Genomic DNA, 13,491 nt, shown 5'->3' on the forward strand with positions numbered 1-13,491 from the left:
GCATAGAGAACTAGAAATGAAAACTTTCTATTACAAAATAAATAGCATTATCAAGGGTTGACAACATTGTATTATTTTGATACTAAAACAAAACTTCTCATTTTCTAGGGCATACTCAAGTAATCCTGGTGTCCTTCTGCTTGAGGTCTTCAAGATCAGGTGGATGTTCCTCTATACCAAAGGGGAAAAAAAAATACTACACATCAGTATAACTAGATTTAGGGATATCTTTACATTTTTGCCAAATCAATACTCTCCCTGAAATATTTCCTTATTGTCTAATGACCTCACTGACACTTTTTTTTATCTCATTGTCACCTTTAGTAGGCTATAGTTTGTCATGCTTATGTGGAGTAAATAGCATTTCACTCTCAGTTTACATTTATTTCTGTAGTCAACTGCTCTTCAGCATTGAGAAAGAATGCCAAGATGTGGAGCTATGTTAATATGTATTATGGGTTTCTGTGGTGGGGTTTTGGTAGCGGGGGAGGGGCTGCAGGGGTCACTCCTGTGAGAAGCTGCCAGAAGCTTCCTCGGCTCCAAGTTGGACCCACCGCTGGCCCAGGCTGAGCCCATCAGTGATGGTGGTAGTGCCTCTGGGAGAACAGATTTAGGGAGGGAACCTGCAGCAGGGAAGGAGATGGGAATGTGAAACGAACCCCTCTGCAGACACCAAGGTCAGTGAAGGAGGGGAGGAGGAGCAGGGGAGGAGGGGATGCCCCTGCAGCCCGCGGTGAAGCGGCAGGCTGTCCCCCCCAGCCCGTGGAGGGGAGCGGGGGAGCAGATGCCCACCTGCAGCCCGGGGAGAGAGGAGCCCACGCCAGAGCAGGGGGACGGATGCCCCCAGGATGGCCGGGACCCCATGGGAAAGCCCGCGCTGGAGCAGTCTGTGCCTGAAGGACTGCAGCCCATGGAAAGGACCCATGCCAGAGCAGTTTTTGGAGAACTGTCTCCCGTGGGAGAGACCCACGCTGGAGCAGGGGAAGAGTGAGGATTCCTCCCCCTGAGGAGGAAGGAGCGGCAGAGACAGTGTGTGATGAACTGACCCCAACCCCCATTCCCTGTCCCCCTGTGCTGCTGGGGGGGAGGAGGGAGAGAAATCAGGAGTGGAATTGAGCTGGGAATGAGGGAGGGGTGGGGGGAAGGTTTTCTAAGGCTTGGGTTTACTTCTCATTATTGTTGATTTCATTTGCAGTAAATTAAATTGATTTTGTTTCTTCCCCAAGTTGAGGCTGTCTTTTGCCCATGACCATAAGTGGTGAGTGATCCCTCCCTGTCCTTGTCTCGGCCATGAGCTTTTCTTTATATTTTCTCCTCATCCCACTGGGGCCAGGGCAGAGGAGTGAGCGAGCGGCTTTGTGGTGCTTTGTTACTGGCTGGGCTTAAACCACAAGATGTCAGCTGTAAAACACCCCTATCCATACAGAAGGACAGATTTCTCAGTGCATGTAAATGGATCCACATCTCCTGAAAGCAGCAAACCCTTACTTTGCTTTTCCACTTTCCCATTCAACACAGTTTGCACATGGGATAAGGAACACTGAAATGGCAGAGGACTTAAATCTAGGACTGAAATATTGTCCATGGCTTGCTCTGCTGTCATTTAGCATCCCAGGACAGCAATCAAATTCTTGCAGACTCATTACTTCTCCCACAACAGAAACTGAAGGTGTTCCCTGATAAACAGTGCCTTTTGACTAAGTCTACTGGACTGGGAAGAAACAGGCATTTAGGACTGCATATGTTTAGTATTCTATACAGACCTGATATAAGATAACAATCCTAAACTGAAAGAATAAAAGAATACTCCAAGGTTAGTTTACCTTTTTTTTTTTGTCCTTTGTTAGAGTCTTTCTTAAGTCAATCCAATAAAAGGCCGTAAGTGTCTTCACTACGTGCTCTTTTCTTCCACACAGTTTTCTCTACTTCATTGTTTGCCCTTCGTAAAGGATTGAAACACTGACTGCAACATATTAAAACAACAGCTGAAATTCTTTGACTTCCAAAGAAGGAATTTGGAGAAGATGACCTACGCTTTAGCTGTGAAATCCTAGCTCCAGTGAAAAAACCTGCAAATCTACAGTTGATTTCAGAGGCCATCAGAAGATTTCATCATTAGAACATAGACAGATTAAGACTAGGAGAATCATTTCAATAAGCTTTTCCCATCTCTTACATTTTCTTCATGAATTTCAGCTCACCTGCCGATTCATATAATGCAACCATGACCAGAAATTTCCCCAGTAACTAGTCAACCAAATTCTATAGCCTGCTTCCCATAGCCACACTAGGAATTCAGTAGAAGGAAATGAAGCCTTTTCTAATTCTTACTCTATTTTTAAAATCTACACAATATTATTCAAATACAGCACTAGTTAAGTGCACCTGCATCTTCCTAACCTTTAGTGTCTTAACCTACCCATCATTGCATGTGGTTGTTAATGAAGACTAACAAAACAGAGAAATAAGATAAGACAGCACAGTTACGGACATAGCAAAAGTATCAGAGAACACAGCTCAAGAAAAGAGATATTATGTTGATAGCACACAAGAGAAACTGGCAATTACCAGTGAATGGGCACATGTAGATTCTGTTTCCTGCATGAAAAATACCATTGGATGGAAGCAAATACACAATTCATCAGTGGGGAAGTGGAAGTAACAAAGCTTCACTGACTTAGGAAATTATTCCTGCTGATCAAGTATGACAAGGGGAGGAGTACTCATCTCCCTCTACCAATTTCACAGGAATTCCATGCTCCTACATGTACTTAGTCTGGCCACATTATGGAATTACCTCTGCTGTCATAGTCCTGGGCATCTCTTGACAAACAGTCACCCCTAGCTACATAGCACAAACGTCTTCAAAACCTTTCCAGGGTCAGTCACCCAGGCTTGGTATCTGTCTCTCTCTTTTTCTTTTTTTTTCTTTTATCTTTTTTAAAAAATATAAGTACAGACTCCTGTGGGAAACCTTGGAATTTGCTCTAGAAGAGGCACAGTGGAATTAATCAATTATTCCAAATTTCATCAGGACAAGCCATCTTATTTTTTGATAACTCTAAAGAACAATTTTACTTTTGTGCACGTCCATTGCAGTACAGTTTGGGCATTGTACATAGGACCCTCTCAAAAATGACTGAACAATATTGAAAACAAAAGAATTTCCATCCAGGGAGAAGGTTTTAGGCTCGCTGAAGGAATGCTTTTCAAAGCCATATCCTCTATCAACTGCCTCTAAAACTGGTAAAACTCAAAGTTACCATGTTATAGGATTGCTCCTTTCCTAGAACTCAAATATATGATGTTGGAAATTAAAACCATTTAGCATCTGGTTAATCACTGCATTAAAAAACAAAGCAAAAAACAAGCCATAGCAGAACAGCAATATTCCTAGTTTTGCTGGCTGTGAAAAAACACAGAAATGATCATTTAAACATTAATGTGAATTCTCTCAAAACGAACACGTATTAATTCATTTTCCAGAAAATTTATGATAATTTCATGTTAATTCTTTGCCTCCTGTTTTCAGAGTCACTGATGACTCAGTGTAGCTATCTGTATGCTGAACATCAGCTGTTGAGCACAGTGTAAGATGTAATGTGGAGATTTTCACAGCAGGTTTTGTCTAAATGTGGAGCTCCATAGCAAACAGCCATCTGCTAAGCAGCCGCATTAGTAAACTCGATGTGTGTGTGTATGTGCATGTATATGATCCCACACAGACTACTAACATCTTAGTAAAGCAAAAGTTTAACACTTGGGGGGGTGGGGGGGTGGGGAAGACAATTCTGTCATAGTAACCAAGCTATAGCATTAGCCATTCAATGTGAAATACCCCCTTAGAAAAATAAAGCACAGTTACATTAATACATTCCATCTCAGTTTAATGATTTTGATATTGTAGAGCTTACATTTTCTCATTATCATAAGAACATATACACATGCCAAAACTCTTCACAATATCAAACACTAAACTTCTTGCATAGCACTCACAGGCTGTAACGTGTCCTATACATTAAAAAACCACCACTGCACATTAGAAGCATTACAGATAATTAATTCACCTTTCTCCCAGCCACACTCCCAGCCCATCTCTCCTACTCTACTCAGCCCTACTGCTTTGCTCGTTCCTTCTGCATCTTACTGCATAACCCTAAGTCTATTGCACACAGACACTTTTCTACTTGTTGTTCTTTACAAACTGCTTTTTCTCATTCATTTCTTCCCTATTACCTTTCAGATAATTCATTCCTGCTTGCACATGTCATTTCCCGTGCAGCAGTCAATTGTTTACCATAGACAGGCAACATCACTCTCTTGAAGAAGTGCCTTTGAAGGCAGTGGTAAAAGAATAATTTTTCTCTCCTTTCTCCCTGTGATTTTTGAGAGCGAAGACAACTGGCAGGAAGCTTTCTCAGTTGTTTCTGTTTAAACTTATGTTACAAAGTGAAATTAACTTTTCCTCAAACCTTTCCCTTTTCTTTTCTACCAACGTTCTGGGTTTTCTTTGCACTCAGGACACTGTGTCCTAAAAACCTATTCTGGGTTGAACAGGATGGGCTGCGTGCAGTGCTGCAGGCTGCCTGATGGCTTGGTTTGCCCTTAAGTCTCATTTGCCATCTTTTTTGCTCACAGCTGGCAGTAGTTGGTGTTGCCTTCGTGCCAAAGAGAAGAATGGAAACCAAGTGCCTTTAACATACATGGATATGCTAGCCTTCGGTGGGGAGCAGGGGCAGAAAGTGGTGGAAGATGACTAGCGAGTCAAGGGAGCAAAAGCCTGGTCTTCCATACGGCAGCGCATATATGGGCCCAGGAGAGGATCCGCCTCCTGCGGAGCTGAACTCAAGTTCAGGCTCCACTGCTCCAGCCCCATTCTGGGCTTTATGCGCAGACTTCTCTAACCTGCAGGCAGCGGGCCTTTGTGTTTTACATGCAACTTCCCAAGCAAGGGAAGGAAGATGAAGTCCAAGTCCTTTGTCACTGCATCTTTAGAAAGAGTAATGGGGTATTAACAAACTTTTTTTCCTTAAGCCAAACTGTTTTATGTAGCTTCAAAATAGGATGACTCCATTTTTACATTTGCACATTAATTCCCTGCCTTTTTTCCAGTCTTCTCTCCCCTCAGACTTCAAAGATGTCAGTTGTCCATATTTTCTATGTTTAGAAGTAGATCATAAATTTGGTCTAGTAATGCTTACCTTCTCTGCAAAAAGGCACAGCAACAGAATGGTAGACACCCCAAAATAAAAAATCCTCCTGCCACAAGCACAAGCAGTCGAAATGTCAGTTGCAGATCTGTAGAGTCAGCAGAAGTTTGCATTAGTTATGCAGCACTCCGAGATATATATTGAGGTATAGATGGCAGAGATTAGTCTCTAAGACAGACATGTACGTATCTCAGCCAGCAACACAATGGAAAAAAAGTACACGTTAGAAATGAGCTCAGATAAGAAAGATCAAGTCTCAAATTTAATCTAAGTGCAAATAGCCCAAGTGTTTGGTTAGTTTCAGAAGCAACTGGGGTTTGAGTGAGCCAGGGGGTGGGGTGGGTGACCAAACCAAAAAAAATCAGTGTCCTGTAGAAGCTTCTCTAAGAATGGAGACAAAATCATGTAAATGAATGCTATTTATCTATTTCAGTTCATAACTTTTGCAGCATTTTCTTAAAGCCTCATTTTATTCCTAGTGAAATTCAAGACAAAACTCCCAGATAAGTAGGATATACTTGATACCAGTCAAGTATGCAGCCTGTGACCAGCTTACAGAAACACAAGTGCCATGAGTCTAATATCTGCTAAGTGCTTCTATTTTGTCAACAGATTGCTATGAGGCAAACAGCATGCACTCCCAGGGCAGTAAGTGTTTGTGTTTTCTTTGGACATATGTTGTACATCCAGGGTCATTCAAGTAGCTAATTAATCTATGAACAAATAATTCTGTAAAATAGTCAGCCCTTGATATTTATGTCCAAACAATAAAAGCTTAACTGGAATGAGGAATCAAGCAGTCACAGCTGAATAAGCATATTTAATTTTAACATTTGCTTGAGTGTCCTAAAAATGAACAGAAGAGCTATAATTTTCACTGTACAGCTTTTCTTCTTACTATAGTGAAGTGTCTTTTATACATAATATACAGGCCGAAGTGGGGAATGAATATTATTAAAACATTTTATTTCTGCATTACGTCCCTAACTAACAAAACAGATTTTGATGGCCTCACACTGAATGGTACTTTCTTCTATCAAAAGTTACCTAGGTAGTAGTAACTATAGCTGCCTTAGCAGTGGAATGTTGGAGCTGCTCAACTACAAGAAAAATTGCAAAAGTTTGATCCTGACCTCTGCTTGCTTCTGAGCAAACACAAACAAGCTGAAAGTGAATTCATTTTAGCTTACAAGTATTCCCTTGTGGTTTCATATCTGCATTAAGTCAGCTCTTCCTGAAAACTGGAGATCATCTCTGAAATCAACGGAGTTATGCTGAATTATATCAGGAAGAACTAAACCATTGAGTTCTAGATTATGGTTTCCTTTTACTAATTTAACATCCATGTTTGACAATATTGCCTGTGTCTAAGAAGGCTTCTGCTTAACTGTTGGTGAAAAAAAGGATACAATATAACAGGAATTGCTGTATTAGAAAAACCATGGTAATATTTGTCTCTGTTCCTATTTAAGTCTGTGATGAATCTCCAAATACCACTCTAATATCTTGACATTGTTCTTGACAGAAAACAAATGAGATGCATATCTAGTGTCAGGGCATGAGGCAAAGGACACAAATTAAGATGCAAAATTCCACCTAAACATAAGAACTTTTATTTATTTATTTTTACTGTGAAGGTTCAAAACAGAACTGGGACAGATTGCCTGGAGAAGTTGTGGAGTCTCTCTCCTCCAACATATTCAAAACTTGACTGGACACAGCCCTGGGAAACCTGGTGTAGCTGACCCCGCTTGAGCAGTGAGGATCGGACCATATGTTTTTGAGAGGTCCCTTCCACACTCAATAATTGTGTGTCTAATAAAAAGCCTCTAACTTTTTTGCATTTTTCAGTTTGTTGAAGCAACTTCACCATGAAAAGCAACAACTGTTTCTACAAAGCTGTACAAACAGGAAAACAGTTATGACAAAAATTAAGATATGATACAACCCTTTCAGTAAAGCAGAGATTACTGTGGAGTTATGTGCGAAGGTAGGATATACAAAAATAGTTTGCTGCATTCTTTCATATGAGAGGAAAAAAAAAATCACGGCCACCAAGTCCATGCTCAAAGAACAAAAAGGAAGGTAAAATGTTATGTTAAGGCTAGAATTTGAGAACATAGAACCACAGAAATTTTGGTTTTAAGAGACTTCTGCAGATCATGTAGATCAAACTTCTTCCTGAAGCAAGGCTATTGCCAACATGGTCAAACTGTGTGTCTAGCCAAGTCTTGAAAACCTCTGGGGATGGTTACTTCACCACCTTTCTGATTACTTGTTCTAGAGTTGCACTACTTTCCAAATGAATTTTTTTCCCCCAATGCCCAAGCTACATTTCCCAAGCATCCATTAATGGCAATTCGCATTTATTATATCATCTGGCTCTACCCAGAGGAATTTGTGGCTCCCTAGTCTTAGTAACTGCCCTTCTAAACAGGCTTCACTAGCTATTAAATAACCAATTAGCCTCCTCTTCATCAGCTTAAATACATCCAGTTCCTTCACAGCACTTTCACAGTCACTACTACTTGGGATTAAACACCCCTTTCCACAAATAATGCCTTCACCCCATTCTTTGTACTAACATATGTGACTGCATTTATTTGTATCACATCACTTGTTCTTTGCTTGTGCTGGCATTGCCAAGATATCCAGACAATTCTTTATCAATGAATTGTTTTCTGTATTAATATATATGCAGAAATAAACGCAAGCTTACACTTACTTTAAAGAGAGTGGTGACCTGAAAAACTAAAGGAAGAAACAGAAATGAAAGTTACATTGTCTGACCAGAAACAGCACTGGGCTACGAGGCAGTAATCTACAGAAGTGTACTTACTGTCTTTAAATGGCATGTAACATTGCAGTTCATGGATGCTTTTGGAAGGACAACATTTATTTTCCAAGCATTCAGTTGTGTTAAGGCCCTCTCCTACATGACAAGGAATAAAGGTTTGTTCATCTTTGCGACGGCATGCTTTAAAAAAGAGAAATAATATGTAAGATCTCTATTCTAGGAGCAATGCTCAAGTAGAGGGAAGTTATCATTTTGGTGTCCCTAGCACATTTTGATAGGGTAAGTCTGCCAGATAACAGTATCATTGACTTTCATGTATGTTCTTCCCCCCAAACTAATCAGTCTTTGTATTAAAATCAACAGAAAAGCTAAAATCACGTCATATAAAAATCTCAAGTAATATGCTGTTTCAGTAACAAACATTGACAAAACCAAACCTAAACACCATTGTGCCATTTTTTTTTTGTACTTAGATGTGTAAGGTAAGTGGGAAAGACAAACTACGTTTTCTGACTGGACTGTTTCTAATGAAAGACAAAACCACTTTTTTTTTTTTTTTAAGGGCCCAGCATAGAATATATTGCAACTAACCATCTCTGGCACTTATTGCATGTTTCTACAAGCAGCTGAAAATCAGCTGATTGGAATAAAACCCCAAGATAGCCAATCCAGTTACTGAACAAACTATTTAAGCAATAATTTAAGAACAGATTTATTGATAATCCTCTACGGGAAGGGCCTAAATGTATAAGATAGTTACAAACAGTAGATGTCTCTATATATTTAATTCCTGTAAAACTTGGTTATCACATTCCTTATGTGACACTTGCACAGCAGCTGCAAAGCATCATTTGGTGTTCCAACAACACTCCCAAGATTGGCTGCATTGTCAGTCTCATGTTTATTGTAGACATTACTGGTAGCCAAATTCAGTTTATTAAATGGGACATCAGGCACTTCGAGACCTCTGTGTTTACTCAGGGCTAGGTGGCAGTAACAGCAGTAAAGGTATGCTGATATTAAGGTAATGCAGAAACATACTAAGTGAAAAGTGGTATTTCTGCTTCTCCTTTCTATTTGTCTGTGATCCAATTATGGAACCAGGCTTGCAATTTTTGTATGTGCCAAGTCCTTTCTGTATTCATAGATATTATCTTTCTTATTGACACTACCAAATTAGCATTGCTATTTCCTTCTCAATAATTTTATGAAATAATGTAGTTCTTGTCATTTAGCTGCAGCCATCCAAAAGGTGAGTGGTTGAGTCTAAGCTAATGGCCCCGAAGCCTTCCCTAGCCAGTACAAGTGGAAGAGACACTACTGTGGGGCAAAATCCTTCTCTCACTTAGGATGTGCCAAACTGCTCTTTCTCTCCTATGCGTACATGGGAAGACTAGAAAACTAGTTTAGATCAGATACAACAGAACTAGGCAATGTGGATCCTACACCAAACTGTCCAGCATTTCTAGCACAATCACATCACTGATGATGAAGGGGTTTGTAGGAGGGTAGTAATGCAGCAAAAGCAAATTTATGATTGTTCCAAAGGGGCATTTAACGATAACATTTTGAAGAAATCTAGTGAGTTTTAGAGTATCAGACTGAGGTTTTTAAATCCACTAAATGCGGACAGGTAGGGGTGGGAGGGTGACCTGGAAGTGAGGCAGAAGGGGAAAGGGAAGAGAGAAACAATGCTGCACTGATGAAGTGACACTTACTCACTGGCCTGAAGAAGCTTAAGAGAGATTCATATGCATGTTTCAGTTTCATGTTAAGTTTGCTGGGTGCCACTTCACTTTTTTCTAAAACATGCGGAGTTGCTGGTGCAAAACCTGAAACCTCATAATGATTAGCTCATTACCATCAAAATATCCGTGATTAATTAAATGCAATGACATTTTCATACTGATTATCTTTCATTATGAGGGCATTTATAGTCTTTATGAATTGTGATTACTGATGGCTAGCAAGGTTAAGCATAGATGTCTTTCTGTTGTATTCACTTACATTACTTCAAATTGCTTCATGAACCACGATGAGTAAAGAACTAAAGCTGTGAAATTTAAATTAAAGAATCCATTCAGGTGGAAATTCTCAAGGTAAAAAGCCCTACTGTTCACCTATAAGGTGCAGGTTACATGAAAACTCTGAGTTATATCTATAGAGGTATTTCTCTTATGTACACAAGCAGAACTTCCAGCCTTTGTTTTAGATAAAGATCAGACCCCAACTGAATCACAGAAACATGGTGAAAGGCAGCTTTATCAGATACAACCGCACACGGCATCTATCCCAACATCTTGTTTCAGACAGTGACCTACAGCAGTTGTATAGAAAACAGCAAAACATCCCTGAATACAGAGATACTGGAGTATCTTCCCAAACCGCAGTGATTTGTGGCTCTGGGACTCCTCGATCACCTTTCATTTACACTACTCCAAAAAACATGGCATCAGTAAACCTTGCTGTCTCACTACATCTCTTTTTCATTAAACTGAAAGTGCAAATCACGGTGGGACTTCACTAGCAATCAACCACTCCACAATGAGAAAAAAACCCCAGCATCCCAATTTGCTTGCCTTTTTTCTCTCTCCATGAGAGAGAAACTCACACCATCACAACTTTAATAGCTTTCAGTGATGGAGTTTACTGAAAGCCATTTCATGGTTTTAAAGTTCCTTGTGAACAGAAGTGAGATCATGGCCTAACCAAAAACTAAGGTATCGAACAACTTCAGTCTTTTGGACGTTTCTTCAGCTAGCAGCATCAGGAGCATAAATTCTCTATTTGTTCTGGGGCACAGCTTGCATCTTCTGTGCCATACGAAACTCCCTTGGGAAAAAGCAGCATCAGAGTAGGAAAAATTGAACATATGTCAAAATAGAGAATCTGAAACTACTGTATAACAGAAACGTGACCAACAAGGTTTACGCTAACAGTTATGTCATGGTCCACCTCCCCACCAGTAATCAAAACAGAAGAACAGAAAATTTTAAATATTTTGTAATGATTTCACAGGAAGTTCATGAGATGAGGTATCTGACAATCAGTAAGAATTATCTGAAAATAAGAACACGGTTGTCCTCCTCTCTCATAAGAGAGTTTAAAGAGACACAAGCCATATACATAGGTTTCACAGGCACTGCCGATCAACATAAGCTGCATCATGTACTTATGAATCACAGTTATATCTACGTTAGAGCTCACACACATACACATCATGGAAAAGTGTTTTTGCCCTCCCCGCCCCCCCTTTATTCGCCCCCCAAGACAGGATGACTTCCTCATCTAGGTATTGCGGAAGCATTTTATGATGACACTTGCAGCAACTGACAGCTTTTCACCAAGATCTGAAAAGGCAGTCTCTGAAGTCTGGTTTCTCAATGTATAGAGGATCAAACACAAGCTTAATGTGTGGGCTGATCCTTTACACAAGTCAGATGACCAAATTTAACTTCTGGTGTGAGTACAAGTTATCAGCCAAAAAATCTTTGCTAACTATTTTGAGCCACCTACTGTAGTAAGCAAATACATCAAATCTCAACAGATTAAGAACACCTTTAACTGTATGCTGGAAAAAAAGAAGTCAAAGTGAGGAAAAATAGAATAATCTATAATCAAAGGTAAAATAAAAGCAAGATACACTGCCAGAATGAAACAAGCAGCATGTGTTTCTCATACAAATGCATGAAGAGGGAAATGGGAACTATAGTTGGGAGAAAAAAACATGTTTTGCTGTATTTAAGTGTCAGGACTTATCAATCCCATCTGGAGTAATTAACTGCTTGTAATATTTGTATTTTTCAATCATTACCATGACAACAAAATTGTAAACTGAACTTCTTGCTAGTAAAAGTACTTCTTCCATGAAAATGCATTTCTCCTTGCAATACTCACTTGAATCAATACTATAAAGCAGTATCAGTACCACACAGTTCCACGCTACATGGGTGCCAATTAGCAGCATTACTGCAACAAAACCAAGAGTAATAATAGGTATGTTTTTACGCATAAAAAAATATTGTTGATCTTAACTTCATATTTACGGATTGTAACAAACAGGAGAGCAGATTGCTGCATAGAGCAGGACTGCCTTTTTTTGCAATACAGGAGGCCAAACACAGCAAAAATTTTTCTTGCAATAAGTGATTTTGAAGAAGTTACTCATTTAAAGAAAGGTTAAAGGGAGACATCTTGTTAACAGAGACTAGGCAAAAAAAGATCTCCGAAGTGTCCCATAGTTGGACACCCGATACCTTAAAAAGATCAACTTTAACTAAAAATTTTTATCTAGGTTTAATGAACAGGATCAGGACTGAAGAACTATAAATCACCGGAAGCTTACAACTGAATTCTAGTTTAGCTTGTTGAATTCTTCAGTCTTTTCAAAATCAGAGCGTATGAGAGGCTTTGGATAAAAACATTTTTAAAAAGGTGGTTCAAAACAATACTATAGATAAAAACACCTTTAGCAAGCCCCAACTCATTCATAGTAATTTAACAGCAGGTTTGAGCTAGGTTTTTTACCTCCAACCAACCCCTGAAGATTGCTTTGCCAGACACAGTATTTCACTTTTGCCTGTTACTCCTGTTGTTACCCTAAAAAGGTCTTTTTCAATTATTACATGTTTAGTTGTTAAAACAGCTAAACCCTAGAGATTATTTTGTTAGTATCGGTAAGGGAGGAGAACCCCATTTTCTGAAGTGCTAAAAGATTGCATTTTACACAGGTATCGGCCTTTGAAGGGTGTGCTCTCTCTGCACTCTCGCTGCTAAATGAGGAAAGCTCTCCTGCAGTTAGAAGGTACCTGTTCTGTAGAGTAATATACAAACACATTCTGTCCCACAGAGAAACTTTGCTTTGGTAGTTAAATGTGAAATTATTTAAGAGGACAGGAATAATGTTTTCCAAGATACCTATTAAAATCTAATGCCATCCAAGACAAATAGGGAAGAGGAAAACACTTCCTGGGAGAAAGAAAACAAGGGAGATGGACAGTTCTGGTTTTCCCCATTACATACTTCTTTTGCTGTCTTCTCTGCTACTGCTGGAAGACCACAGCTACCCAGAGTACAGCAACTACAGACTTGTTACGCACGACGATGTGGAATCAAAGCTCATCACAATAGGCCCCCTGTTACTATGATGCAGCTCAGAATGAACAGTACAGATGTGATAAATGCATCAACAGAGGGGCCAGAAAAGCCACACACGCAGTTTGAAAAGCCTCTTAGTCTTCTAATTCATTAAGTTAAAAGTTTGGTCAGAGTGCTTAAGTTAGAGCTTCCAAATAATCCATTAGATGTGAATTAATTAGGTAACAGGATCATCCTGTAGGTTCACCAAATATCTGCACACTTGAAGCAAAAGTACAGTCTGACACAAATCTGTCTTGGACATTTCCATTCCTTTTATTAAGGAAAGGCTCTTTGAATAGACTAGGAACAGTGTTTTAAAAAATACAGAAATCTAAAGTAATTGCA

At 39.5% G+C, this 13,491-nt stretch overlaps 1 protein-coding gene across 1 annotated transcript; it reads right to left on the reverse strand.

The window, feature by feature from the left end:
* Positions 1-1,860: 1,860 nt before the first annotated feature.
* LOC142043394 (fmr1 neighbor protein-like) lies at positions 1,861-11,974 on the reverse strand. Its single transcript, XM_075054557.1, has 5 exons — positions 11,905-11,974; positions 9,726-9,839; positions 8,050-8,187; positions 5,202-5,298; positions 1,861-1,963 (listed from the first exon to the last, which is right to left on the reverse strand). The coding sequence occupies exons 1-5, from the start codon at positions 11,972-11,974 to the stop codon at positions 1,861-1,863; spliced, it is 522 nt and encodes a 173-aa protein (XP_074910658.1).
* Positions 11,975-13,491: the final 1,517 nt, after the last annotated feature.

Source organism: Buteo buteo, chromosome 22 (genome assembly GCF_964188355.1).
Source record: "Buteo buteo chromosome 22, bButBut1.hap1.1, whole genome shotgun sequence".
Classification (NCBI taxonomy): domain Eukaryota; kingdom Metazoa; phylum Chordata; class Aves; order Accipitriformes; family Accipitridae; genus Buteo; species Buteo buteo.